The sequence below is a fragment of the Strongylocentrotus purpuratus genome, unplaced genomic scaffold, assembly GCF_000002235.5.
Source record: "Strongylocentrotus purpuratus isolate Spur 01 unplaced genomic scaffold, Spur_5.0 spur5_scaffold_6, whole genome shotgun sequence".
Lineage (NCBI taxonomy): Eukaryota > Metazoa > Echinodermata > Echinoidea > Camarodonta > Strongylocentrotidae > Strongylocentrotus > Strongylocentrotus purpuratus.
Window position 1 is genome coordinate 55,095,536 of NW_022145612.1, and position 27,822 is coordinate 55,123,357.

Genomic DNA, 27,822 nt, shown 5'->3' on the forward strand with positions numbered 1-27,822 from the left:
AAAAGTCAATACAAACATAAATACTTGGTAACTTCCTTTTTTTACACAATATAAATGTATATAGAGTACCGTAGCTGTGACATCATAAAAATCTATTTTTAGAATTTCTCAATGTGTTCTTCATTTTCCAAAAGAGCATCCAAAGCAATGTCAGAATCTTGAAAACCAATTGAATATGTTAAGTATGGGCTGAGATATGACCATCTGAATAAATATATGTCCTATGGGAGCTCAGTGTTATAGTGCTCTGGTTCAGATGGTAGTATTACTCTTTGGGAGTGATATTTTCCAGCTACATGAAGGTGTCTATGATATGTTCTTATTAAACAGAGGGTATAGCCTCATCAGTATGAGTAATGTTCTCAAGTTTCTGAGGGCTCTGCAACCATATTATTATTTGATAACAATATTAATGTACGTTTAACATTTCTCAAAGAACAAGCAATCTATTTTGTATATTACCTGGTGGTTTGAGTGATCCTTCAAAGATTTGGAGGTAGGCTAAACCTTCTATCTTCCTTGACTTTGGGACAGTTATGGAGTCCACATTGAGAGGCAAACTAATATCTAGATCGTTGGACAGCAAAATACTCTGCTCTTCTGATTGTTGATCTGTAAAAAAACCATACAGTATTAAATGTTCAATGACAGAAGAAAAAAAATCCCACCTCCACATGTATATGTATATATATGTCCAAAGCACTTTCTAAGATAATGCCAATATTACTGAAGTATCCGGTAAATGCCCTTCAAATTCATGCAACTGTTCTGTATTTTCAGAAGAAAGTAAACACTAAACCAATCTTGAAGATGTTCAAATAAAATGTGCTAAAAAAGTGATAAACATCCTTACCTAAATGACCTGTTCTCCCCTAAATAACATTCCTGCAAATATAACACTGCTAAAAATACACCAACAAACAGAATTAGAATCGTTTCAATACGACTGGAATCTTCCTTTGAGTTTAGGTCACTATTACTTGAAGATTTTCAAAACACTGCATGCTCTAGTACCCTTTTGAAAAAATGTTATATCCTCTGTCATTAGGTCTGATACACTTTAACAACTAAAATCAGTGTGTTGTCAATAGACAGATTAGTCTTTTGTATCAGTACAATGGGGGATTTAAAGAGAGCTGTTTAAGAAGCCCCTAAATACATGTATATCACACAAAGAGCTTCTATACTGTTAGCTCTTTGTACTATCAATAGATAAGCATAGGCTTCCATAAACCTCCTAAAAGCTCAAATTCATGCAAGACCCTCAATTTGGAAAGAGAGAGAGAGTGTGTGTGTGTGAGAGAGAGAGAGAGAGAGAGAGAGAGAGAGAGAGATGGGGCGGGTGGTAACAGAATCATATCACTTCTCAACTTTTGCCAGTGACAGATAGTAATTCATTTGTGAGATGTTTACTTGATTATGTAAATTTTGCTTCAACAGTAATGATGTTTCTTTTCAGTTGGAGAGAATTGAGGGCATTACACAAACTATCAACTACAAATAGATATATATGTGGCTTGTGAAATTTGGACACTTATGAGTACTGTGAACATCTATTCTGTGTAATCTGACAATATTATCTTGATAGCAAATAAACCAATTATGCCTTACAATCTACATTTAGTACCTGGAGCTTGAACTGACAGTACCCGGCCTTGTTCTCTCAGCCAAATCATACTTTCTTTAGATCATTGCCTACATGAACTGGGTGGTCCTTATGTAAAGCCTATGGGAATAACATAATTCAGTAGTCAATGACTTAATTTCTTTGAGAAATCATACCTGGATGTCTGGGGAGTGCTAACACATGGATTTTGAGTGGCTCCTCAGATGAATAATCTTGGATTGTTATTCTGCTTTGCTTCACTCCTTTCTTGGGAATAATCTAAAAGGGAAAGATTTTGAAATCAGATAAAAATAATTACATCACTTTCAAATATTATTTCATAAGATTTTGAATGTTCTCAAGGCTGAAAGGAAATAGGTAATATACTAGTATATATACTCAGAATATCCATGTAAGAGATACATTTCTATATCTACCTTTCGTACTAAACAATTTCATCTTGTGCACATGAAATCCAAAAGAACATTAACAACTAGTCTTTAAAAACATACTTAAATATGTCCCATTTGCAGGCCAAAAAAAGAATAAGGTTAAATTCCAACGGCATTTGAAACATGATACTAATTTTCAACTTTCCTCAAAACGAATGGGATGGTAATTTCTTTTTGTGAGAAAATATCAAACATTAGTCATTGAATCAAATCTATGGATTGCAGTCCTTTTAGTCTGATTTTCAGACCCTTGTACCGAATGGTCGTACATTTTGTGCTGCGCAATTATTTTAATTTTGGCCATCACAAGTAGTGGGTTATTGATGTAGAGAAATGCTCATGTACCTGTTACAGCTCATTTTATGTATGTTATTACGAAAGGAAAAAAGAAATCAGTCAGTCACTCGATAGTGTCTGACTGCATGTGAAGTCTAGCAAGTAAACAGCTAGGTTTCCTAATTGCATACGCGCATGACATATTCATAATTCCTGCAAAGTTCTACAGAATTTGATGTTGGCTGCAAAAGGGATATGATACCTTTAAAAACAAAACACCCCAAATCCCAATATTTCTTTATTATCATAAAAACAGAGTACATGACCATCATGCAGGCATGATCGACCTAATTTACCTCTTCCCCATACTGCATGCCGCTCACATACAGTTGATACTTCAGTCCAGGGGTCGACAGAGGTGTCCAGACGATGGGTAATTGACCTTTGACCTCTGTGATCTCGCTGGAGAGGACTGGACCACCATGTTCAGAAACAGCAGGGCAAACAAATGTCTGAAAACATAAAGGGACATAAGTCATTCAAGGGTCATTACTAAAGTGTTCAATGGGAGGGGGGTAGGGGGGTGAACATTACCCACATTCTCCCAATACAAAAACCGACATATATAACCATGACAACAAATAAATCATTCATAAAAAAGAAAAGGAGCAAAAGTAAATGGATAAAGACATTGCGAGAATTCCGATCAGAGAAAATATTTATGTAAATGTGTATGATAAGACTTCCCCTCAAACATAGTAAGTAATATTTGAACCTGGACAAAATAAGAGGTTTACCTCTATTACATTCAATAACGCCATCAATATTAACACACATCGATAATATATGTCTAGTAATTCTAATCTTTAACAAACCTTAAATTTTAAAAAAAGTCATATAAAATAACAAGAGAGAATTTTGATTCTAAAAGAAGGCTTTCTATTTCTATATAAACCACAAGGCCAATCACAAATAAAAACATTACACTGAAACATTTCTTCATACCAGCTTAGTTGACTCATGTGGCAAGACTGATGACATGGTTGGCATGGCGACGACAGAGATGACATAGGAGGCTCCACCCACAAAACCACTGATACCAATACTCTGGCACGGAGGCACCAGTTGTTGTGATAACAGATACCATTGATATAAATCTGAAAAAAATTATTGAATAGAAGATGGTATTAATGGCAAGATAATAATGTAAGAAAAGAAGTGAAAAAATGAATTACAAAACACTGGAAAGAAAAAATGCTGAATCTTGACCGATGAAAGCTCATATAAATGTTATCGCTGTAAACATGAACCAATTAAGCAAAATAGGACTAACTTTTATACGGCTGGATTTTGAGACATTTTACACATGTATACAGCTTTGAACAATATACTTGCATCAACCTAATATTGGTACAGAAGATTTTGATGAGAATTTTTTTCAGAAATGTGAAGTTTTCAGTACCGTATTTGCCGGCGTAAAGGCCGCACCGCCGTATAGGCCGCACCCCCAACTTTGACATTTCGTAGAGGAAAAAAAAAAACTACAACAAAAAAACAAAAAAAACAAAAAAGAGAAGAAAAAAACGGACCAAACAAAATGATCGTAATTTTCTTGTAGAACACTCTTTTTTTTTTACAAACTATACCAAATTCATCAATATTCTTATAAATCAACGAGAAGTTAACCTCAAAAATGATCATAATTTAGCAGATCTTCATCGACTTTTAAGCTAGTACTGTATCGTACGCAGATTTGGTATCCTACAATACCCCTTCCTCGATGTGCGGTGTAATCCGAAATAGCATTTTTCGACCTGCGCAGTTACGTTGCGCGGCAGCTAGCTCCGTAAGTAACGGCCTGTCCCTTTGTTTACTTTTTGGCGATGCAATGGTATGGACTTAGATCTAGATCTATCTGCAGATTTTATTAGAAAAATAAGTTTTTTCGTCTTCATGTCAACTATGCAACATAAACTTGTCGGTAAGTTGTGTGGAGTTATTCTAGAATTGTCCTGTACCATTGTCTAGTCATGCTACCGTTCCTATAGTCCCATACGTGCAAATGGACGTGATGTTTTGACCGCTGAATTTTGTTGTTGTTGCGTATACGCCGCACCCCGACTTTTTGATTTTTTTCTCACCCGAAAATACTGCGGCCTTTACGCCGGAAAATACGGTAATCTATGGTAACAAACTTATGAATAAGGTACGATTATACGAAGTAAAAGTTATCTTTATCGTTTTACATTTTAAGGTCACAGAGGTTGTAAATTTTATTCTAGATAGCTACAAAAGATCGATATAAATTGATGGGCACTGTATTTATCATCGCTTTTACAGCGCAAGGTTTCATAACTCAGTGTGCCCCCTGCAAAAAGGGCATGACCTCTTGGATATCTAATACAACTCCATGCCAACACCTTCGGCTGTGCACAAAACAGATGTGAACTCACATGATAGGCTTCCACCAAATGTCTGTAGCTTGCTTCAGGTAACTCCCAGTACAGTTCTACCGTGTGAGAGTTGCGCTTCCATCCCTTGATAACTGGTACACACTGCAGCCACTGCCACAGACTTGTCTAGTAGTACACAAAATAATATTTGATCTAATTAACTATTATGGTGTAACAAAGATTCATAATTTGATTAACAAGTTTTCAATCAAAGTTTTCTTTTCCTGTTGTTCATTTTGATAAAAACATTTTTTTATGAAATATAACTTACAAGTTAGATTTTTTTTTTTGATTTTCAAGATGAATGACGTCCCCCCCCCCCCCCCCCCCCCCCCCACTATATGGAGTATCACAATTTGGACAGCTGAAACTGCCTTTGCCTATAGCATAAAAAAGATCTATGTAGAACCATTAACACAGAGGGGTATTATTGTTGGTGTTCTAATTCTACAACAAAAAAGACAGTATGATGTGAGCCATTAATTAGTAAACAGAATCAGAAGAAAACAGGAATATAAGAAATCTGCAGTTACTATTCTTAAAAATGATATATTACTTTTTTGGGTCACCTAATATCATTTTTGATAAGATTGAAGGACTTACTGGACCCTGAGTTTCCTGGAGTTGCTGTTCTTCAAAGTCCTCCGTTGCTATAGAAGCAGCATCATCTTCATCATCATTCTCTGACTCTCCATCAGTTCCTTCTAAAACCCAGTACCTCCTACAGACAGACAAGAAAATACTTCATTATCAACACATTAATAAGCAGATACACTAACAAAAATCCAATCCAAAAGATATTTGATATAGCGCCTTTTACTTGCAGTTAAATATTATTACCACCTAGTTTTTGGAAGAGGGTAATTGTTTGAAGATAGCTGGTAGCATGGGGGGGGGGGGAGGTAATAGAGATGGGGAAAAGGGAAGGATGAAGTGAGAAGAGGAGGAGCAGGGGAGAGTAGAGGAAAAGGGAGGAGGGAAGGGGGGAGAAGGGGAAGGGTCATCCTGACATAAGTGTTTAACATGCTTTCATCTTTAATCATTGACGTAATGCCTCTCAAATGGTGCACTGATATTAAGATTTCAACATGTTAATATCATGAAAGTCAATATCACATGAAAGAACACAATAAGTATATGTAAAATCAATTTGATCAAACAACTAACCTGAATGCGCCAGAATATACATCCTATTTATACACTTATCAATGATTTCATCCCCGCTAACACAGCCAAGAGAAATAAATGTAAATCACAAAAAATAGAATGTAATTCTTTCTTACCCTGATGTAAAGACTTCACTAGGTAGCGCATGATCACTATGGGTTATTGCTCTCACAATGTGAAGTCCAGATCGTTTCAAGATGATACCTTGGTCTTCCTTCAAGACCTTGGGGGAGAAAAATTACAAACAAACAACACTATTAATATTAAGAAGGTTACAGAGGCAAGTTTAACTGAGAAAAACAAAAGGGCAGTTGATTTAATACTGCTAATTGCTAAACCAGATACCATACTTCGCAAAACACATCTTTTATATGTCTAATTTAGCATGCAGGATGGATTCAGTCATGTCCAGTCAACCACACTGTGCCTTACCCGTGTTGTTGACCCATTTGGCTCTGGAATGGAGCCGTCTAGAGTGTAGTAGATAGTAGCATCTGCTTGACCTGAGGTCAGGTCAATCCGATGACCTCTCTGAACCACTCCACCAGCACTGTCTACAGATGTTGGTATAGGGTTATGGGTGAATGTGTCTGCTGTAGTGATACAAGTATGCAAAATAACAAATTAAAATGCAGTCAAAAGTATTGAAATATGAACTAAGTGATGTATGTGTGACACCTTGGTAGCCATGCTTCTATTTACTATATATTTGATAGGTCTTAAATTGTTCATTTACAGATGTAAAATTGGGTTGTACAATACAGAGAAAACATTATCTGTAGCAAATGATGACATCTAGACTGAACTTTTCAGTATTAATTCAGTTTTAATAACCTTCAACAATGCTCTGTGAATTGGAGCTCTATCTGAAATGGAATCAACATATCAATTCTGAAATGTGCAATGTACATTTATTTTAGCACTTTAAGAAAATACACATCCCCGAAGATGCTTACGGCACATATAAAGTTCTACCATTACCCTGGCTTCTAATGGCTAAGCTGCCCTAAGTTGCTGAAAGCATTCAAGGAATTTCTACCCCTGGGTTGAGAGTGGCAAATGCCCATATCTTACCTTGAATAAAAGTCTTTGTGAAGGTGACCTACCTGTATCCCAAACCCGGACGCATCCCAGATCATTCCTGACTCCTCTGGACCTCACATAGAATGTTCCTGTCTTCTCCCAGGTATGTGAGTAGCTACCTAGAGCCTGCATAGGACCGCTGGTGAAGCCTCCATCAGACTCCGGGAGAGGGGAGGAGGTCTGGCTGCTGGTAGCATCTCCATCATTATCTGGATGAGTTACCATGGTGATATTGTGATGCTCCTGGCTACTGACTTCCTTCCAAGACCACACCACAGACATACCCTGTGAAGAGGAAAGGTTGAGGATTGCAACGACTTACAATAATTACAAGTTGGATTTACAAAACATTTCCCAGAGGACACCAAGTGCTGAATTCTACTATCACTAAGGATTTAGCTGGGATATAGGTTACTCGAACATTCAGGTAATTTCACCCTACCAGGTACCCATTTAGTCTATATTTAGTCCCCAGGGTGAGAGTAGTAAATGTAGATTAATGCTTTGCCAAATAGCAAAGTGCTTTGACAGGGATTTGAACCCAGTACTATGTGATCCACAGTCCATCCACCAGACCACTACACCTAAACTACAAGGACAAATTTCATCCCTGGGTATGCCAAAAATCTAATGTGCATGCTTGATTATAATCAAATGTGAAAGACCTTTTTATTAATTTCAAGAAGCTGTCTTACTTCATAACTTGACACTCTTTTACTGTTAATTTACTTTGATATTTCCTTTCAATCATATATCTTTGTATCTCACCTTCTTGATGTTGACTTTTTGTGGATGAAATCCTCTGCTATTGACTCTCACCATGATCTGATCCTTAGGCATGCTCACTACAACACTACTCAGTACAGCTTTGCTACTGTGCTCATACTAAAAGGAAAAGAACAAATCAATAACATCAGTGACTTATTATATGCATCTAAACTTCACCGAAGTATAAATCAATTATGATTATTTACATTTGGGACAGCAATTATAGTCAAAATTAATCTATAAATTTCCAAATCATATACCGAACAAGGGATCTTTAGGACGAGACACTCACGTGTATGAGATTATTTTCCCCATTTTTCTTACAGGACCAGCAGCATCTTTCATATAAACATTTCAATAGATAAATATTCTTAGTAAACATGAATATTCTTAGTAGAAATGTCCATTACCCTTCATTACCCCCACAGTGGATTCATATGCATGTATATATATAATATAGAACAACAAAATGGAATGGTTTGCGTGATGCTGATATCCACACCTGTGTAACGATATAGGAATACATAATTTATCATATCTGCTAAAAGCAAGAAGGCTTCTGGCTCTCAAATGCAATATATGACACCATACATACCATAAACTTTTCTCCTTTGTTCGAGAATGCTTTGCTATAGTAATGGAAGACTCCTGGGGTTGTGAACAATAAGGCACAGCATCTCCTAAACAAAAATGATCAAACACTATTGTGTTTTAAAAGTATTACACAAAATTCAAATGACATAATATAACAATCTGTCAAACTTGTTTACAGCCAGCAAAAAATGTATACATCACATGAAAAATTCTTTCAAAGGAAAAAAACTGAACACACAATTCTGCTATGTTTTCTATAGGTCTTTGCCAACCGACATACAAATTGGGGCGCATATTGCTTTTACTATAATGATCATTTTCCAAGAACCTTTTTTATTTTACATAACAAAAGTGTAGAATACTTTTACACACAAAGCAAAAAAGAAATTGATGTGTGAGTTACCTTGGTGAAACAGAATCCTGAGTGTATTTTTGAAGCTCGAAGACCTCCTGAGTACTGCTAACACTGATCAGCTTGTGTTTCCTCAGCAACGGCCACACCCATGCAACGCAGTCACCTGACCTCACAGTCACAGGGTCAGGGGTCAATGCATTCTTGGAGGCGATGACCTGGTGTACCTGCAAAGGTCAAGGTTTAGTTTGTGAATTGAAGGTCAAAAATTGGGTTCCACAACAAACGCTACAGTGACTATTTCCCTGCAGTCAATTAAATAATGTTAATTGAATTTCTTAATTCAGTCCTGGACCACAAAATACCTAACCCTGACTTTAAACCTACATCTGATCTACAAATCAATTGCAACCCCTTAGCCTTGACAAAATGCTTCCAGAGCAAACTCTAGTTTGACTACTATGACATAAAATATGAAATGGTAGCTATGATGAAAAGAGTATTTAAATAAATCTTGTCTAATGGAAACAAGGCTACAACTCTCTTTCAATCAAATTATATATTAACAAAACTGACGATGCAATGCTTCTAACCTGTCTGTGCAATTAATTAACTTTACAATCTAATTCAAAAAGAGCATATGATTCCACTTTTAGGAAAGACCAATGAAGTTCACTTTGGCTATTTCTTGTATAAAAGGTAACATTAAATAAAATGGTCCGTTTCCCCAAATTATTCTATGCAGTCTTCTTGAGATGATTTCAATGTTCTTTAATACCTACCTTGGGTTGACGCACTGTCATAATGGCTCCATATAGATTTGGCAAACCAGAACTGGGTTGGAAAGAAAAGAAAATAGAACTTCAAAATCCACATCAACTCCTAAATAAGTAGTGAAATCAAGTGATGGAACACAAACACCAATGGCATTATCCAGAATGGAATCCAACAGTGATATTTTATACCTTGGTTTTAGGCTGGGGAATTTCAGGGAATTTAAAGGAATTTAAAGACAAAAAATCAAACAATTTGTTTATGGCTATTCAAGTAGTGATACTTCATCTACCTGGCATATCAGCAGATAAAGAAGAGTCAATACTGTACAGAAAGACCATCAGTCTATAAAGTCCACATTTGTTTCCCTTGACCAGAGTTTCTCACTGAAACCTAAATGTAAGAAACCTGTACATATATACGAACCACCTGCCTATAAAGACCCCTCTTCCGGTCTGCAGTCTCTATATACAGGTTTCAATGTAGTTCCATATCATTGATTGTAAAAGACATTCTCTAACCTGTGATAATAGACAACTCCTTCTCTTTCAAAGCATGTATAGAATGCACCAGGGCTATCTACAGGGAGTCCACTGCAGAAACCTGATGTTATGGGTTCTCCTTGCTGAGAGACCTAGCAAACATAAATAAATATTTCTATGGTTTAGTAGTACTTCACAACTACGTCCTAACGGAAATCATAATAGCAGTGGCTAATATCAAAGGAAGAAACAGGAAATCTTCCCCAAAATGTTGCATTTTCACTGATATTAACATACTTTTATTTTAATTCATTAATACATTTGATCTGTTATGGTTGTAAAAGAATCTGCAATTTGGCCATCTGGCTGCGAATGGTTTCTTCTCAATGAACCATTTTAAATTGAAAAAAAATTGTATTCCCTTACATTCATACATGACAATCAAACATGAGGAAGTACGGTAATAGAAGTTTGTATCTTTAACACATTATCATGTATTGTATTATATCGTGCTTGTATATTTCAATGGGTTAATTGCATTTCTGTAGACTTTAAATAACTACCCATTTTAAAAAAATATCATAATGTTAAAAAAGAAAGATGGTTTGACGAAATCTCCAAGCACAAAATACCTGGATGATACACATAGATCCCTTCCAGTCCCAACCCAACCAATCCCCTCTCAATAAACATCATTGTGGCCCTAACTATTAATACGTTTATTTTGATGTTATCAAAATAAACCCAATTGTAATAGAATGCAATAGTGTAGGCCGGAAATATGCGGCAAGCCGGTGACTACACACGATAGCGCGCCTCTTTTGTAAAATGATTTTGAGGTCAATAACCGAATGTTTCCCAGCAGGTCGGCAAATATCAAACATAGGCGCATCTCTTTGTAACCTACATTGAGGTCACAAAGCCGAATCTTTACCACGCGTGTTTTGTAAATATCAATGATAGGCGCGCTTTTGTAATACATATCGGGGTCGCAAGGCAAGTGTTTCCCACGACGTGTATTTTTACTAATCAATGGGTCATTCTCAGCTAATACTTCGTTTGAGTTGGTCGTGTTTTATTGGACTCAGAATTATACATGCTAATTGTACACAGGTTGTCGCTGTTGAACTGACTGCACCGGTTAGTTTCTATTATCACTGGGTTTCACACCAATACGCTGGATATTCGGAATTGAACAGAGAGACAGCTACACGGGATATAAGGATTAAACGGTGGAAAAGTTACACTGGATATCTGGAATTAAACAGAGGAAGAGTTACACTGGATAATTGGATCTAAAAAGAGAAAATGTTACACTAGATATTTGGAATTGAACAGAGGAGTAATTGTATTGGATAGCTGGAATTAAATATTGGAGGAAGTTACATCGGAGCTCGGATTGCGGCATAGTCGTCTAACTAGCTCGTCTGTATTGTGTGGGAGACAAGATGGGGAAGTCTAAGGCGTCTACGGGACGAAAGGGCAAAGGAAAGCGGAGAGAGCCAGCGCTTCAAAACAGTGACCCGATCAGGGGGACAACGCCAGCTCCACATTCTCGAGTGACGAGACGCGGCTCGAGGAGTAACCCAGCCGCTTCGGCAGGGCGGGAGCGCCAAGGAGACCAGACTCCGACGGGGGGGCCAACATCACAGAATCCCTAGAAACGGCGAATCAACCGTCTATTGTCCATCCTCCACCCGGTGAGTTACCTAGCCACAGGCTAGTCTCATCTTCTAATTCCGCAAACATATCATTCCCTAAGGAGATGGGGGAGATGGCGCAGTGAGACATATAAACTTTATGTCCGTTAATAGGTTGGACAAGGTCGGGTTGTTTGTAGGCAAAGGAGATAGGGGCCTACATATAAGGTGTGGATATAATTATGGAGAGTTAGTACGATTGCTTACTTTGTTTTCAATAATTTTAACCAGCTCAGTGGGATGTTATTCATTTTCGTATAACCACGCACTTATTTGGGGTTAGTCGTGTTTCGACAAGTGATGTTGTACAATATTTAGTATGTTAAACAAGTTCGGTACGATACTAGAAATGCAATCGTGTCAGAACGATGTGCGTGCAATGACGCCTTGTTTTTACATGTCAAACGAAAGAGCATCTCTCGGACTAGTTACGCAGAGTATGAAGTAGCATTTAATGTCATGCTTGACCGATTTAAAAAAAAAAAAAAAAAAAAAAAAAGTCCGGCTTCTTGATGCTCTGCACTTGGCCACTTAGAATGTGCCTGTAAAATTTCAAGAAAAATAAAGATCGTTCTGGGGTCCAGAAGCGTGAACCCGATTTGCCCAATAGACAATGCGTGTAATGCATGGGCGGAAAACGTACAGGATCTGTATTATGACCGGACTTTAATTGTTTGTTTTTTCTCTCTCTTTATGTCACTTTATCTGACGTATTTGGTATCATGGGAAAGAGAATTTCATGGTTGTTATTGTAAACAATTTTTTTTTGTTCTATGGTAATCCTATCGAAACACGTGATGTGAAATAGATTTATAGGACAAAAATTGCGTCTTCAATGACCCCCTTGACCAATTTTAAAAATCCGGCCAAGAGGTGCCCTGCGTATTGCAACTCGGAATGTCACTGCAAAATTTCAAAGAAAAAAAAAAAAAAAAAGGGACGTTTAGGGGGTGAAAAGCAGTCTGAAAAAATGACGCCATAGCCGATGCGTGTTATATTATTGGGCGGAAACTCGGCGAAATTCGTATAATGACCCTTGTTCAAATGTGATTTACTCAAAATTTTCTGTGTGAACATATACCATACTTGGTATCATTCGAAAGGGCACTTCATTGCGGTCAGTTTGACACCGTTGTCATCTGCGCGCAATGTACTGCACGCATTAAAGGCGCTATTACGTAACGCATAGTAAATTCATCATTTTTGGCGATAACTTTGCGCTGACGTATTCGAATTTTACCAAACTTGGCAGACAGTTGTCACGTATATGGATACATGTGTCTGCCAAGTTTCATTGATGTAGGTATAAAGATCGTTATTTTAGAGTAAGTTGAAGTTATTTCGGAATTTTCTCGAAAATGGCGAATTTGGAAGGCAATTTTTCTCAAATTTGGTCAGTGTTAGGGTATATAATTTTGTATATGGCTGGAAAGGACATATCTTCAAGTATCTAAATCCAAAAAAGGGTACGGGTTTGCCAAGCCATTATGAAGATACGGCCACAGAGAGAAAGCCAATTCCTAAAACTTTAGAGGGCGCTATTTATGTTGTGCAAAGCCATTGGAGTGTGAAATTTGGCACGGCTATGTGCAATTATGAGATAAAGATACTGTGAGATTTAAAAACAAAACGGAATTTATATGAGAAAGTTATGGCAGTTTTAGATTGTTTAGGGGTCCATTTTTCAAGAACTTGAGATTTATTGGAGGAGTCGGTTTTAGATTTGAAATTCGAGTATGAAGATGGCATTGTGAAGGTCAAGTCATCCGTCGCAGATGAAAGGACATCTCTCAGACTATCTATAGGAATTTGTTAAAAGTTTGTAGGATCTAGGATAGTGGGGATGGGAAGGAAGATATAACGGCCTTAAAATGGACCAGAAACGGACAAAATGGCGCCTGGACGGTCATGCATGGGTGATTTCCAAAATCGAAGAAAGTAGTGACCTTGATGAGATGTTAGAGACTATGCCTATGAAATTTGAAAGGAAAAAGACATGAGGAAAGCACCTAACTAGGAATCACAAACACTACGTGCAAAACGAATGCGATTTCCTGACGATAAGGATAAGGGAAAGGAGAATATTAATGGGGCAGAATGTGAGCGAAAACAAGGCAATGTCGAAGGTCGTCATTGCGATAATATGCTATATAGAATTGAATTTGCTTCGCTTATGCAGGGAGGTGTTTTATGTAATTATGTTAGAAACCTTTGGTTCTATAAGCCCATAAAAGGTACGCCATACTCGGAAGGAATTTGGTTTTTATCTTTCTCCAAATAGGTGCCCAGGCTCACCGGGTTTGGGTGTGCGGAGACATTCTCGTGAGGCGAGCTGGTGAGCGGGCGTTTACCAGAGGCTGTCGAGACCTGGGAATCGCTGGTTGTGAGGTGGCATGGCACGGGCGAGGAGGGGCGTCGCTATACGCGATTTCCCGCGTCAATTACAGGGCCAAGTGAGGTTCGGTCCTTCTCCATCGGAGCTAATCATCCATGCGGGCTCGAACGACTTGGGGCGTTATTTTGCAAAGGACTGTCGACAAGCGGTGGATGAAGCACTGAATACAGCGCGGTCATTGTTGCCGCAATGCTACATTTCATTTTCAAGCATCTTACTCGCCTGTATTACTATGGTCATGATGTACACGTCACGTCGCAGGTCGTCATCAATGATGTGCGGAAAGGTGTCAACAAGTATGCCAGACGGAGGGTCCGGCGTATGTGTAGTGGATCATTCATAGGCCCCAATTTCAATGTCCAAGAACACTGGTATTTTCGCAGAGATGGCGTGCATCTGTCTGATGAGGGATGTGATCTTCTCATGGAGAACTTTGCGTCAGCGGTTCGACTTGCTCTTAATCTTTGAAACTTTATTTTGTGCATGCCCTTTGTTTTATTGCGGGCAATCAGGAGTATATTGAAATTTAAAGAGTAGATTACGATTTAAAATGGTTTATTGACAGGCTGACAAAATGTAGGTCAAGAGGTTGTTTACATTTTTGAGGGAAATTCACGCGCTAGGAAATGTAATACTTTGTATTACATTGGAAGGAAATGTACAAGCGTATGTACGCTTATCAAGCAAGCGCGGAAAATACCGCCAGCAAATTACAAATAGCACGAAGGGGCTTTCATTCTAGTTATGGCTTTCATTTGAATGGACAAGAAGAAATATGTACGGAGTCTGAAACATTCCCACCACCTCCCCATTATCTCCACCAATAAAAGTATTTTTAGTATATTAGTGGCATAAATTGAATATTGCTTGGTGGTTCGAAGTAGCCAAGGTATACGTATTAGTACGGAAAGGATTTAGGGTTTCAGGTATGAAAGGTACGGATAGGGTTTATGTAATAAATTGGTCAGTGATTTATGACGTTAATGCAGAGCCGGGGGCATTTGGCCTGGTCGCACATCAAGCGTCGTGCACAAAGACAGTGGGCCGTAGGGGAATTTTCCCATTGGGTTTCGCCCCTACCCGGTTTTGTATGGGTAAATCACTAATCACATGGTACTGATAAGTTTATTGATCAATAATTGTCATCCAATAATTTTCGACCCCACTCAATTTTTACATGCGAGGGGGTTGCCAATGTATATTCAGTCGAATTTGTTCGCATGTCAATTCTTAGTTTTCCGGCCCCCATTCGATTTGAATGCGGGGGGACCTAGTTGTACCTACACATTTTCAAACTCAGGGTGTCACGCTTTAATCTTAGGCATCATCCGATCTTACAGGCGGAGAGGCTGGTATATATATACATCTATTTTCTATAACTTTAGGCATCACTCGATTTTATAGGCGGGGGGCTGATATAATGACTTAATGTATATAAGTTTAGCCTTGGCATCACTCGATTTCATAGACGGGGGGCCTAGCATTTGTAAGCATTTTTTATGATTCAATATATCTGTGTTATTTTGTTATGACACCCAGAAAATCAAAATGTGCAAAATAAGCGTCCATCTCAAAGTGTTAATAAAGCCACAAAAATAACGCAAAGTTCATTGTTTGTTATTTTTGTTAGCCGTGCATAAATTTTGCCACATGCCCAGGTTTTATTTCGCTAGGCAAAAAAAAAAAAAAAAAAAAAAAAAAAAAAAAAATTGGGTTGTTGGGATTTGGAGTTTGTTCTTTTGTTTCGTTCCTGAACTATAATCATTTCCAGTATGCCTCAAGGAGAGGAATGGCCAAGAGCGCCATGAACCGACGGTGGGGACAGGCTGCGATTACCAGATCTTGTGTAGGGAACCAATGGCCCAGGAAACTGGGCCTGCTGGGTAGAGCACCGTCTTCCCAGCTGGTCACGTGACCCGTGACCCTCGGGTTCCCATATTTGTGGAATCGCAGTCTGTCGCCTTCCGCCATTGCAAACAAATAATTATGGAAATGGTTTTATATGATTTCATATCTATGTTATGTAATAATATGTCAAGTTGGAAATATGCTACCGCAAAAACTCGAACGGAAATATGTAAATGGTTTTTGTATGATTTTATATCTATGTTAATAGTATGTCAAGTTGGAAATATGCTACCGCTAAAACTCGAACGGAATTATAGAAATGTTTCTATATGATTTCTTATCTATGTTGATAATATGTCAAGTTGGAAATAAGCCAACTCAAACGGAAGAATTAAAAGTTGAGAAAAAGGCAATAACAGCATTTTCATTGTATTTCTTATTGCAATACGTTTATTTTGATGTTATCAAAATAAACCCAATTGTAATAGAATGCAATAGTGTAGGCCGGAAATATGCGGCAAGCCGGTGACTACACACGATAGCGCGCCTCTTTTGTAAAATGATTTTGAGGTCAATAACCGAATGTTTCCCAGCAGGTCGGCAAATATCAAACATAGGCGCATCTCTTTGTAACCTACATTGAGGTCACAAAGCCGAATCTTTACCACGCGTGTTTTGTAAATATCAATGATAGGCGCGCTTTTGTAATACATATCGGGGTCGCAAGGCAAGTGTTTCCCACGACGTGTATTTTTACTAATCAATGGGTCATTCTCAGCTAATACTTCGTTTGAGTTGGTCGTGTTTTTTCCCTCCCTCCCTCCCCTCAATTCCTTGCTGACTTGTGGACGGGCAGGATTAGGCTCATGATTATTGGGTAGGAGGTTGTCAGGGGGAGGGGGCGGTCCTTTATTGAGAAAGTGTATATAGGGAGACCGGAGTGGTACTTGCCCGGACTGGTAGTTCTGCGTATGTCATTGCCTTAGAGTTTGGGCTTGAATAAGTGACACGATGGGGCTGTAGTAGTGGACAAGGTTGATGGTTAATTGGGCTTGTTTTATGATATTGACATCATGTTTGTTGGTTTGTTGGTTTTTTTTGTTTTTTTTGTTTGTTTTTTTTTTCCTTCGGTTTCTACATCAGATTTGCTAGGTTGCTTTTTGTTGTTTTGTTTTTCTTTTTTTGGGGGGGGATTGTCAAATTGATTATGTTTCATTATTGTTTTTTTTTGGTACACAATCTGTTAATCACTGTGTGATTTTGTTCTTTTAAGGCTACAACATTCATGGAAATCAATGCAGATTGTGGAAAGAAAAAAAAGGAAAAAAAAGAAAGAAAGAAAGAAATTGGGCTTGTTGTATTGACATGGTTGGTTAGTTGGGCTTGATTATTGACATGGATGGTTGGTTGGGCTTGTTATTGACTTGGATGGTTGGTTGGGCTTGCTTATTGACATGGATGGTTGGTTGGGCTTGCTTATTGACATGGATGGTTGGTTGGGCTTGCTTATTGACATGGATGGTTGGTTGGGCTTGATTGTTGACATGGTTGGTTGGTTGGGCTTGTTATTGACATGGATGGTTGGTTGGGCTTGCTTATTGACATGGATGGTTGGTTGGGCTTGCTTATTGACATGGATGGTTGGTTGGGCTCGTTTATTGACATGGATGGTTTGTTGGGCTTGATTATTGTGATGGTTGGTTGGACTACATTATTGACAGGGTCGGCCGGTTTTGGCTTATTGGCTGGAGCTTCTGTTCCGGAAGTCTTAGTATTCCGAAATGAGAGGGTTTTGTTCTTTTGTTTCGTTCCTGAACTATAATCATTTCCAGTATGCCTCAAGGAGAGGAATGGCCAAGAGCGCCATGAACCGACGGTGGGGACAGGCTGCGATTACCAGATCTTGTGTAGGGAACCAATGGCCCAGGAAACTGGGCCTGCTGGGTAGAGCACCGTCTTCCCAGCTGGTCACGTGACCCGTGACCCTCGGGTTCCCATATTTGTGGAATCGCAGTCTGTCGCCTTCCGCCATTGCAAACAAATAATTATGGAAATGGTTTTATATGATTTCATATCTATGTTATGTAATAATATGTCAAGTTGGAAATATGCTACCGCAAAAACTCGAACGGAAATATGTAAATGGTTTTTGTATGATTTTATATCTATGTTAATAGTATGTCAAGTTGGAAATATGCTACCGCTAAAACTCGAACGGAATTATAGAAATGTTTCTATATGATTTCTTATCTATGTTGATAATATGTCAAATTGGAAATAAGCCAACTCAAACGGAAGAATTAAAAGTTGAGAAAAAGGCAATAACAGCATTTTCATTGTATTTCTTATTGCAATTCATTCTACTGACCACAGATTGTGTCTGAATTGAAACATTAAGGGAACATACCTGAATGACATTGTGTGGTGTCTGTACACCATTCCATATCCACCACACACGATCCCCAGGGTGAATGGAGAGGAGGTGAGGCTCATACCCAGTCTTTGTGATCTTTATGGTGTGGTCCTTTATGAAAGAGAGTTGATACAAGAACATTTTAGTTTAAAACCCTCTTTGTCACCAAGTTATTGATCATAAATCATAAGTGAACTTTAAAGTGTAAAATTTCTCATTTGAATGATTTGTTGCAAAGTTAAAACTTTGACACAACTTTAAATGAACTTCAAATAAAGTTACCAATTTCTGTTTGAGGAATAAAAATGTAGCCATTCCTAATCCATACACATGGGTTAACACAAATACAAATACAAATACATATATATCCCCCCCCCCAAAAAAAAAAAAAAACAACAACAACAACAACAATAATATTATTACAGATTTTCAAAATCAAAGAAGCTGCTGTTATGTAGCTTTATCTATAACTTGCATTCCTAGTCACAACTTCATCATCACATAATTTGGGTTCAACATATCAAGCACACACCTCAAAACTCCACTGACACACAAGAAGAATCAAAATGCATAAATAGGCAAACTGACAAGAGCTTACTCTGACTGCAGCATTGATGATCACTGAGCAGCATCCCACTGACATGGGTGCATCCATCACTCTGTAATGGTACACACCCATAGAAGTGAGATTGGTAGTAGCCACACCCAATTTGGTGACTTGGAGTCCGTGATTATCACTCAGGTATTTACACCTGTCTGTTTGTCAGTGGAGAAAGTGAAATGGGATGGTGTATATTGCAATCTAGTGTTGTCATAAAAACTATCACCTGACCTTCATTTCATACAACACATGAAATTGAATATGTGTTCATAGTGTCATTAAAATTGAAACAGTTTAAAAAGTTTGACCTTTTGGTGTTAAATGGTCACTATTGCATCAAACACTTGTATAATCATTATACAACTAGAAATGAATAAATATAAAACTTTAAAAAATGCACTTTAATCCTCTTTTCCAATCATAATTTAACTTACATATGAGTATTATTATATTCATGGTGGATACATGGAAAAGGGTATTATATATTTGGAAATTCGTTTTGACATTTATATTCTGATAATATTCTTATATATAACATAAATGACCAAACTGATTCTGCATTAATAATAACAAATAACTGTTTATCAATTTAAAATTGTGCATCTATGTAATCATTCCTCTTCTCATATCGAAAGTGTACTCCTTTAAGATACTCTAATTTACAGTATTTTCTTTAATATTGGCTATGTTCACTTACTGTTACATTCATCCAACAAGTTATTCTTTGAAGATGTGACACAGCTTTCAACCTGTAAGCAAATAACAATCAAACCAAGAATAATTGATATGCCAGTGAAATGGGACTTCATAGGTTTAATCTAAAGTTACTAGTTAGGTTTCATTTCATATAGCGGTGGCAAAGGTTTGCAGTAATCAAAGGTAATGTCATTTAAAAGAATAGAATAGAACTGAAGATTAGACATGGTTACTTATTAAGTTTGTGAATGAAGTTGAATAACATGACCTGACATCACTCAATATAGTTTTACATCTACCACCTGCTTGAACAGGGAAAATTATATTTTGTGCATTCAAAATTATTGGTTAACAATATATTTCTTGATGGTGCCATTTTGTTGTTCATCAACTGCTAACATATGTATTTTTTTTTCTCAATACATAGCCTACAATACAGACATGACAGAACCATATCATATTTATTTTTACCTGTGTGATTGACAAGCTATTATCAAGGTGGCTTGGATCCCAGTTCCATCGAATTCTATCTCCAACACTGGCAACACATAGGTCTGAAACAAAATGGTAGAAAAAGTAGTCAAATAATCAGTTACTCCTGAGGATATTGCCAGAGTGACTTTCATCTATTATAACAAATGAATGTATAATCTTGCTGATGTCTTTGAAGTATTCTATTTATCAACATTTTGGGAAAATCTATGTTTCAATTGTAATGTGGAGTTATGACAACTGACATGAAATTTTATCAAATTTTAACATTTGTATGTCTATTAAATAATACAAAACTAAACCAGGATGGTAGTATCACAATATTAATACCAAAGATTTGTATTGTGACAGCCTTTAATGCCTAAATGGAAAACAAATTACATGTATAATACATATGTACATAATTATACATGTATATATGTAACTTCTAGATAAGCAAGACTACGCATCATTAATCAAATGCTTAATGATTTTATAACTCTACTTTCATAAACAGTACAATAACCAACTCACTGGAAGACCCGGCCAACCCAACCCCCCAAACTTTTCTTTTCCTTCCTTATCATCTGACTCCACTCAGCCCGTCTGACCCCTAACTGGGGGGTGTGGAGCAGTAACAGCAAGAAGAAGCAGAGTTTGGATTAGGCTCCACCCGGAATTAATCATTCCATATTTTTTACTTTTCAAAATAAGGTATCACTGATATCTCTTATTGCGGGGATCAAAGTTAATCTGCTATTTTGTTCCTGAGCATGAATCTTACCTGGATAGAAGCCCTCGTCTGTCACCTCTACGTGGTGCTCCTTGGGTTTGGGTTTGACTACGATCACACCCACATACTCTCTCACATCATCATAGTTATTATCACAGTAGTAGAATACACCAGGCTTATCAAAGACATGCGACAGAGTTCCAGTTCGACTGCAGAAACAGAGTAATCAAACAAATGAAAAAGTAGCATGTGTAAAACCTACAAGTCTGAGAAAGCACTTTATAATTTTATGATGTACAAAAGGCAAAGAAAGGGCTTGGTTTTCGTAGAAGCATTTGACATTCATTTCATAAGTGTTGCAACGTATTGGCAGACAACCACACTGAATAATATAAATGTATAATACAAACTGTATAAATAAATTGACTATTTTTTTATATTTCACTCGACTGCTGAGAAAGTGAACAATGTACATGCTTATGGATAGGCAACCAGTAGACCTATGCCTTTGCATCCAATCACAGGGACTTGGTAATGGAGGATTAATACTCTACCAAAGAGGATGAAGTCATCAACTTTTTTTTTCTTCTTCAACATTGGACTTCTTCCTTATGAGCCCACTGCTCTTTATCACCTTCCCAGTTAGAAAGTAACTGATCAAAGAAAACTACAAAAATATTTACTCTGAAGCAGAATCATCAACATATTCCCAGGTAAAATGGGTTACCACCATTCTGTTTCACCAGATTTCTTTGGAAATAAAGCAAAAACAACACCTTCATAAATCAATTATATTATATTGACTTGCCTTGAGGGAGATACCACATATATTTCCCGAACTAGACTCATATTGCCCCCGAGTCAAAAGACGAGGGTAATATGGGTCTTGTGAGGGCAATATATGTGGTATCTCCCGAAAGTTAAGCCAGTCAATATTTTTACTGTTATCCAAATCAGACATCTAGAGCAAATTCATACATGACAATCTCAAAGAATTAAACAAAAGCTTTGTAAAAACCAGCACTGTACATCCAGTGCTTGGCGAAATTTTCGATACACTGCAAACAGTATGTGCCTTTGGTGTGATTATCACAATAGAGTGCGCGCAAAGTGCGCAGGTTTTCGTACGCATAATAGATGCGCAAGGAAATTGACAAAATACGGCGCAGTGTATATGGTCTTATATTTACTGTTCTTTTAACACGTAAAGTCCATAGGCTTTTTCATGAGAGGGTAATATGGTCTAATATTTACTGATCAGCTCTTTTAGGATTACAACAAGTGTATAATATGATTTTGTAAAACCACTGCTCAGATGTCTGATACGGGTAATAATGCAATTGATCTCACCTTGGAGCACTACTGGTGAAGCCTCCTCTCAGAGTCACAGGAAAGGTATTTGTGACGTTGTGACCGGTCGGCATCTCCACCTCAATGATTTTGTGCTTCTTCTGACACTAAAAATTCATAAAAATGAGGAGAGTTTCAATATTTTTACACAGATATGCATCACATTATTTTCTTATGTTTCCTATATAATTCCTACATGTACCGGCCTTCTGCAAAATAGCTGGAATATGCTTAGTTTGGGCCTCCATATTCAGTGCTATATATACATTATCCGATAGTTGCTTTGTGACATGTACGCATGCTAATAACCGGCAGTCAGAAGAACAACAAAGTTTCATTGGATAAATTGTGATGCTGTAGAATAGGTACCTTGAATCTGTCCCAAGTCCACCAGACCCTATCCCCCTCCTGGATCGTAAGGAGGGCAGGACTGAATCTCTTGTCTGTCACATCAATACTATGATGACGTTGGGTCTCCTGTACCTCCACCACACATAGGTGAGGCTGCCCGTCCCGACCTTCAGCCTCAGCCAGGAAATAGTAGAGTCCAGGCTCTCTGTTAGATGGAGTGAAAGGCAAAATGGACATCACAAACTCAATGCAATTACAGTTAAACCTGTATAGAAAGACAACTCATGGATTCAAAGGAGACACAACCAGTGGTATTTATAGGCAGCTGATCTTTATATACATTTTCATTGTATAAAAGAAATCATGTTTTAAGGGGAACAAAAATTGAGGTCATTATAAACAGGTGGTCACTAAAGCAGGTTTGAAAGTATTTGATGAGGAATTGCACATGGCATTTATATTCATGGACAAAACTGAACAGGATTGTTCACAAAAGCAACTTGGTCTTGGCTATCAGCAGGCACAGACTCTATTTTGACACTTAAATTCAACTCTGAACAGCTCTGAGCCTAGCTAGCCTACCATTGCCAGTCTCTGGCCGTGCTTTAGACAGCAAGTTTTAGTAAAAGGCCTATGGAGTGCAGTAGACTGTGAAGTCTTCATAGTCCGAGGCTTCAGACACTCCCTTACACATTATGACTGATAAGCATCTGTGCCTGCAAACAAGTATTGGCCTAAAAATATTCAAAAATAATTTGATATAGAGCATGCCCACAAACTGCATGACACCGCAATGTCAGTCAAGTATACCATCTCATTAGATTACAACAATCCCACAGCCCACAAACTTGCAACGAAATAACAAACTAGTAAATATCCATTCTAAAAACTACACGATAGCATTGAAACCCATTAAACCATTGACTCCTGAATTATCTTATTCCCATAGGCTTTACACAGTGACCACCAGGTTCCCATAGTCAATGGGTTAACTCACTTGAAGTCATGCTTGTACCAGCCTGTTTGAGATGAGATGGTGCTTCCTGTGTCTGTTCTGATCCAGCCGAAGTGTTTGGAACACAGCTTCACCTCTACCAGGGTGCACGAGATCGCCCAATGCCACCGGACGCTAGTCCCTTCACGGATACTCAGCCTAGACTTGCTGAATCCACTCTCATTGATCTGTAGACATATTTAAATTTATCAAAAATGATGACAATGATGATGATGATGATGATGATGATGATGATGATGATGATGACAACGATAACAATAATTATAATAACAATAATAATAATAACATTAATAAAAAATGATAATAACAATAATAATATGGTTGCTGAGGGAAGAGTTGAAGACCATTCTGGGAAGACAGAAAAAGCAGTCTTTATAAGCAGGTGGTCTTTATGTACAGATTCCTTTCATACATGTTTTAATGATCAACATTTTGGACATTAGTGTCATGGCACTGTATCACGTCAAACACACTTAACACCTCTAATGACCTGATTACAACTGAATTTTGACAGAAATGAAATTATGAAATGTTATCAAAACTGAGTGTTCAGCTCCCATCTTCCAAAAAGGTTTAAATCAGCTGTAAATCATAGTGATGTCAAAAAGTAGCACAACCCCAGACCAGACTGTTGCTGTTTTGAACTTCAGTCCAACTGGAAAGCTTAAAATACCCCCACAATATTTAAATTACTATTCAAAGACCATTCTGCACTTCAGTAAGAAACAAATTAAAAAAGCGAAAAAGTTGAAATGCTTTTTGATACTGACCTCCACTTTTTGCACAGATTTAGATCTGACAGTTACTGTAAGTATGTTGGCTTGTTGATCGTTGTATCCCTCACTACAAGAAAACAAAGGGAAAAACAAGAAGGTGGAGGTTAGCAAATGTGCTGGCATGCATATCACATATGAAAGGCAAGTATCCCAGAGTCAGATTGTATACTGACCTAATGAAGGAGTATGTGCCTTCCAAGTTGAACTGAACCTGAAAGATTCCGCTACTACTTGGTTCTCCACTACAGAATCCTCCATTGACAGTCAAGAGCTTGCCATCATCTGCAACCACCTGCATTGATGGTCAAATATAATGAAGACAAATCAAAGATAAACATCATCGAGAGAAAAATAACAGTGCTTGAATTATTCAGAAATCTTGCATAATGTGCTTTGGGTAAGGTGGGAAATTTTCAAACAAAAGATATCTGATTATTTTTTGATCCAGCCATTACCAAGAATAATATATTTGTTAAATGATTAACAATTCAAAATCACCAGATTTATTTTCCTTGATATTGATACAACCACTAAGAGGACTGTCAACTTGATAAAATCATCAGGAGCAATACAACTCTCATCAGATCTCTAAATGTATGAGACTGTTGAGACAACATAATATTGATAAGCATAAAAAGAGAAGTCTATCTGTTGTCTTTGTTCAGCTGGTATAAGTACATTGAAGCATGATGACACAAATCACCATGATATGTTGATATTTCCCTAAAGGCATATATTATAAAGGCATGAAGTGGTAAACCAATTAAATAGCAGTTGTTTGGGCATCTACAAACAAAAGCAATAAGATTTATTTTTATTTTAAACCGAGAAGTCTTCAAATGTACAGTGTCAACTACAAAACTAAACAGTAACAACATTTAAGATGATTTGCATACCTGCTTTACATTGTGTCCTGACCCCTTTGCTCCATTCCAGTGAAAAGATACTTCCTGCACATCAATAAAAACATGATTTTAAAAGGTGATTCGTTTTCCTTGAATTAAATAAAACACATATTTATGATAATATTTGAAGGGTATAAATCTAATATTGTGTGTAGAGATGTGACAGTTTTTATCACCAGGCTTTCTTAACTCAGCTAATGGAATGCATGTGAGTTTTTCTTCTCATCAGAGCTGAGTGATTTAACTCTGGAAACAAAAACCCTTAAAATATATAATCTTAGCTATTTGATAATTTAACTTTATTGTAGCAAATCCTAACAGTAAATTTTATACTGGACAGTTCATACTGAAAGACAGACATGATATATTATGACAATAGAAGAAAGAGTGTTGTGAACAACAGCTAACAAGGTCTGTATGTATAAGTAAATAAGCAGAAACAAAAGTCGTACCTCTCCTTCATGTATGTTGAGCTCAGAAGGTGAGAAACCTAGTCTTGTAAGTCCAACTTGTGCTCTCTTCTTTCCAGTCTGTTGTCTACCATCTGCAGCAAAGCATACAAAATGGTAGTCATTGACTATACTACTGCAGATTACATGCGGCGACAAACCACATTTTCTTCATTTAAAATTGTTTTCAATTATAAATTAATCTTGATATGGCTTTGCAACAAAAATTTCAGGTTGTTCAATAGAATGACAAAAGGCAAACAAAGTTCTTTTCAGAAAGGTCTCTCTTTTCTCCTTACACATGGTTGCACCTAGGAAAATAACAGCAACATCAAAGATATTGAGGCTCCCCCTCCCCCTCCTTGAACAAAAATTAAAAAATTACAATAACATTCAAGAATAAAAACCAATCAAACAATCATCCCCTGTAACTTACTGCTTGTATACAATGATTAATTGGATTTGGGGCATTTGTGTGAGTGGTATCAATCATAAAGATATATACCCTAGATGGGTCATTTATCTGCAAGGAGGGAGGGGGGTATCTTGATTTTACCTTGAACATAGAAACAAATATGCAGATTCAGGGCAATGTGTACCTTAAAGCATACTGGGTATGACATATCAACTTATTTCATCCAAGAATTTTTGTTATACGACCATTCACCAATGGCTCTTTCTGGTATACTCTAACATTATTGAATGGTCATATCAAGAGATAGATTCTTCATTCCTAAATGATTTAAAATGGACAAAAAAGACAAAGGTAGTTTGGGACACATTGCACAGAATTGCCCATTAGCAGATCTGGGTTTTTTCAATTAAGCGTTAAGTGCCCTCACACACCCCAAAAGAGGGAGTCATACCCCACTCTCCTCCCAAATGTCTTTACCTCTCAAAGATGTTCCAGATCTTGTTCCTGAATCCTGAGATCTTGCACCCTGGGGTACTCTATATTCTCCTGCCTCATCTGAGTCTTTAGATGCCCCTGTTCCCATGGTTGGTTGGTTGATTGGTCCAGATAAATGTGTTTATAAACACTAAGTCTAATAGTCTCAATCCATAATCACATTGTGTCAATGTGAACAGTCTTTACATTGCTCATGCTGCAATTGATATGATTGGAACTATTCACTCATCCTACTTTTGCGTTTACATCTAAAAGGGAAGACAAAAATCTTTTAAAAATTAGAATTTTGAAAAATAGTAAATCATTACACAAATTTTAAGTTTGATGCCCTTTCAAAACAATGCAAAACATATTCACATCTTAAAGACAAACTTGAGTTCTGGTCATGCGATTACATTGTTAAAGAAAAGGTACGGAAAGCATCAGAAAAAGTTGATCATGTAGCATGTAAGTATTGGTGTGTACTGCAAGGTTCTGGAGTCATCAAATTCATAACAAATTTGGCTCAGTCTTGGTAAAGTAACAAGCACACTACACAGAAAGATGTATATGGGACAACACAAATGGTGTCGGGGCTAGTACTACTTTTTGATTTCCTTATCTTTCTATGCTCATTACTCAGCCAGTATACATTTTCTTCCAAAATTGTTTGGCACATGACATTTATTTGTAATCTTGAACAGTCAGTGTAAGTTTTGTAAGTTTTGTTAGATTCTGTGAGAATTGATTTTCTTTTTTTAACCAGAACTAAAGTTTATCTTTAATTTGTACGATTTCATGTCAGATTTCTTTTGACTTTGATTTTTAGATGAAATCATGTAATTCTCTTGGCATTAAAGTTAAAACTTGTGAACAAATAGCTCTATACATGTACCATCATTAGTATTTGTCCTTTATAATGGGCCAAAATAAGTCTTAGATGTTCATGAAATATTACTTTCAAACTTCTTCAAATTGCCATTTGAAATCAATTGACCATATACACCACTTGTCTGGACAGACATCTGTGTTGTGTATATGAAGGGGTGACCAAAGTTTGCTGACATTTTAGAACATATTACAAAATGTGATATACGATCTATATGATTTCTCACATTCTACACAAATTTATTCCTATTTCATTGACGGCAAAGTTTTTTACTACAAATTGGTTAGACCTATATTAGAAAATTATCGTCGAAGGATTTCAGAGATAACTGCTC

General features: G+C 37.2%; 1 protein-coding gene across 1 annotated transcript in view; it reads right to left on the minus strand.

Annotated features, from left to right (window-relative positions):
• LOC577931 overlaps nucleotides 1–27,822 on the minus strand; it is a 55,152-nt gene that overhangs the window by 26,161 nt on the left and 1,169 nt on the right. Inside the window, exons 2-28 of the mRNA XM_031000074.1 lie at nucleotides 26,603–26,868; nucleotides 25,714–25,805; nucleotides 25,253–25,306; nucleotides 24,530–24,648; nucleotides 24,351–24,423; nucleotides 23,563–23,747; nucleotides 22,584–22,770; nucleotides 22,215–22,321; nucleotides 20,916–21,073; nucleotides 20,132–20,214; nucleotides 19,662–19,713; nucleotides 18,962–19,119; nucleotides 18,358–18,474; nucleotides 10,047–10,159; nucleotides 9,534–9,585; nucleotides 8,803–8,978; nucleotides 8,401–8,485; nucleotides 7,806–7,922; nucleotides 7,061–7,322; nucleotides 6,387–6,547; nucleotides 6,071–6,177; nucleotides 5,391–5,508; nucleotides 4,742–4,913; nucleotides 3,340–3,491; nucleotides 2,691–2,846; nucleotides 1,783–1,885; nucleotides 463–612 (exon numbers count right to left, since the gene is read on the minus strand). Of these exons, the coding sequence (XP_030855934.1) occupies nucleotides 463–612; nucleotides 1,783–1,885; nucleotides 2,691–2,846; nucleotides 3,340–3,491; nucleotides 4,742–4,913; nucleotides 5,391–5,508; nucleotides 6,071–6,177; nucleotides 6,387–6,547; nucleotides 7,061–7,322; nucleotides 7,806–7,922; nucleotides 8,401–8,485; nucleotides 8,803–8,978; nucleotides 9,534–9,585; nucleotides 10,047–10,159; nucleotides 18,358–18,474; nucleotides 18,962–19,119; nucleotides 19,662–19,713; nucleotides 20,132–20,214; nucleotides 20,916–21,073; nucleotides 22,215–22,321; nucleotides 22,584–22,770; nucleotides 23,563–23,747; nucleotides 24,351–24,423; nucleotides 24,530–24,648; nucleotides 25,253–25,306; nucleotides 25,714–25,805; nucleotides 26,603–26,708 (3,415 nt within the window). The 5' untranslated portion in view covers nucleotides 26,709–26,868. The remainder of the gene's footprint in view (nucleotides 1–462; nucleotides 613–1,782; nucleotides 1,886–2,690; nucleotides 2,847–3,339; nucleotides 3,492–4,741; nucleotides 4,914–5,390; nucleotides 5,509–6,070; nucleotides 6,178–6,386; nucleotides 6,548–7,060; nucleotides 7,323–7,805; nucleotides 7,923–8,400; nucleotides 8,486–8,802; nucleotides 8,979–9,533; nucleotides 9,586–10,046; nucleotides 10,160–18,357; nucleotides 18,475–18,961; nucleotides 19,120–19,661; nucleotides 19,714–20,131; nucleotides 20,215–20,915; nucleotides 21,074–22,214; nucleotides 22,322–22,583; nucleotides 22,771–23,562; nucleotides 23,748–24,350; nucleotides 24,424–24,529; nucleotides 24,649–25,252; nucleotides 25,307–25,713; nucleotides 25,806–26,602; nucleotides 26,869–27,822) is intronic.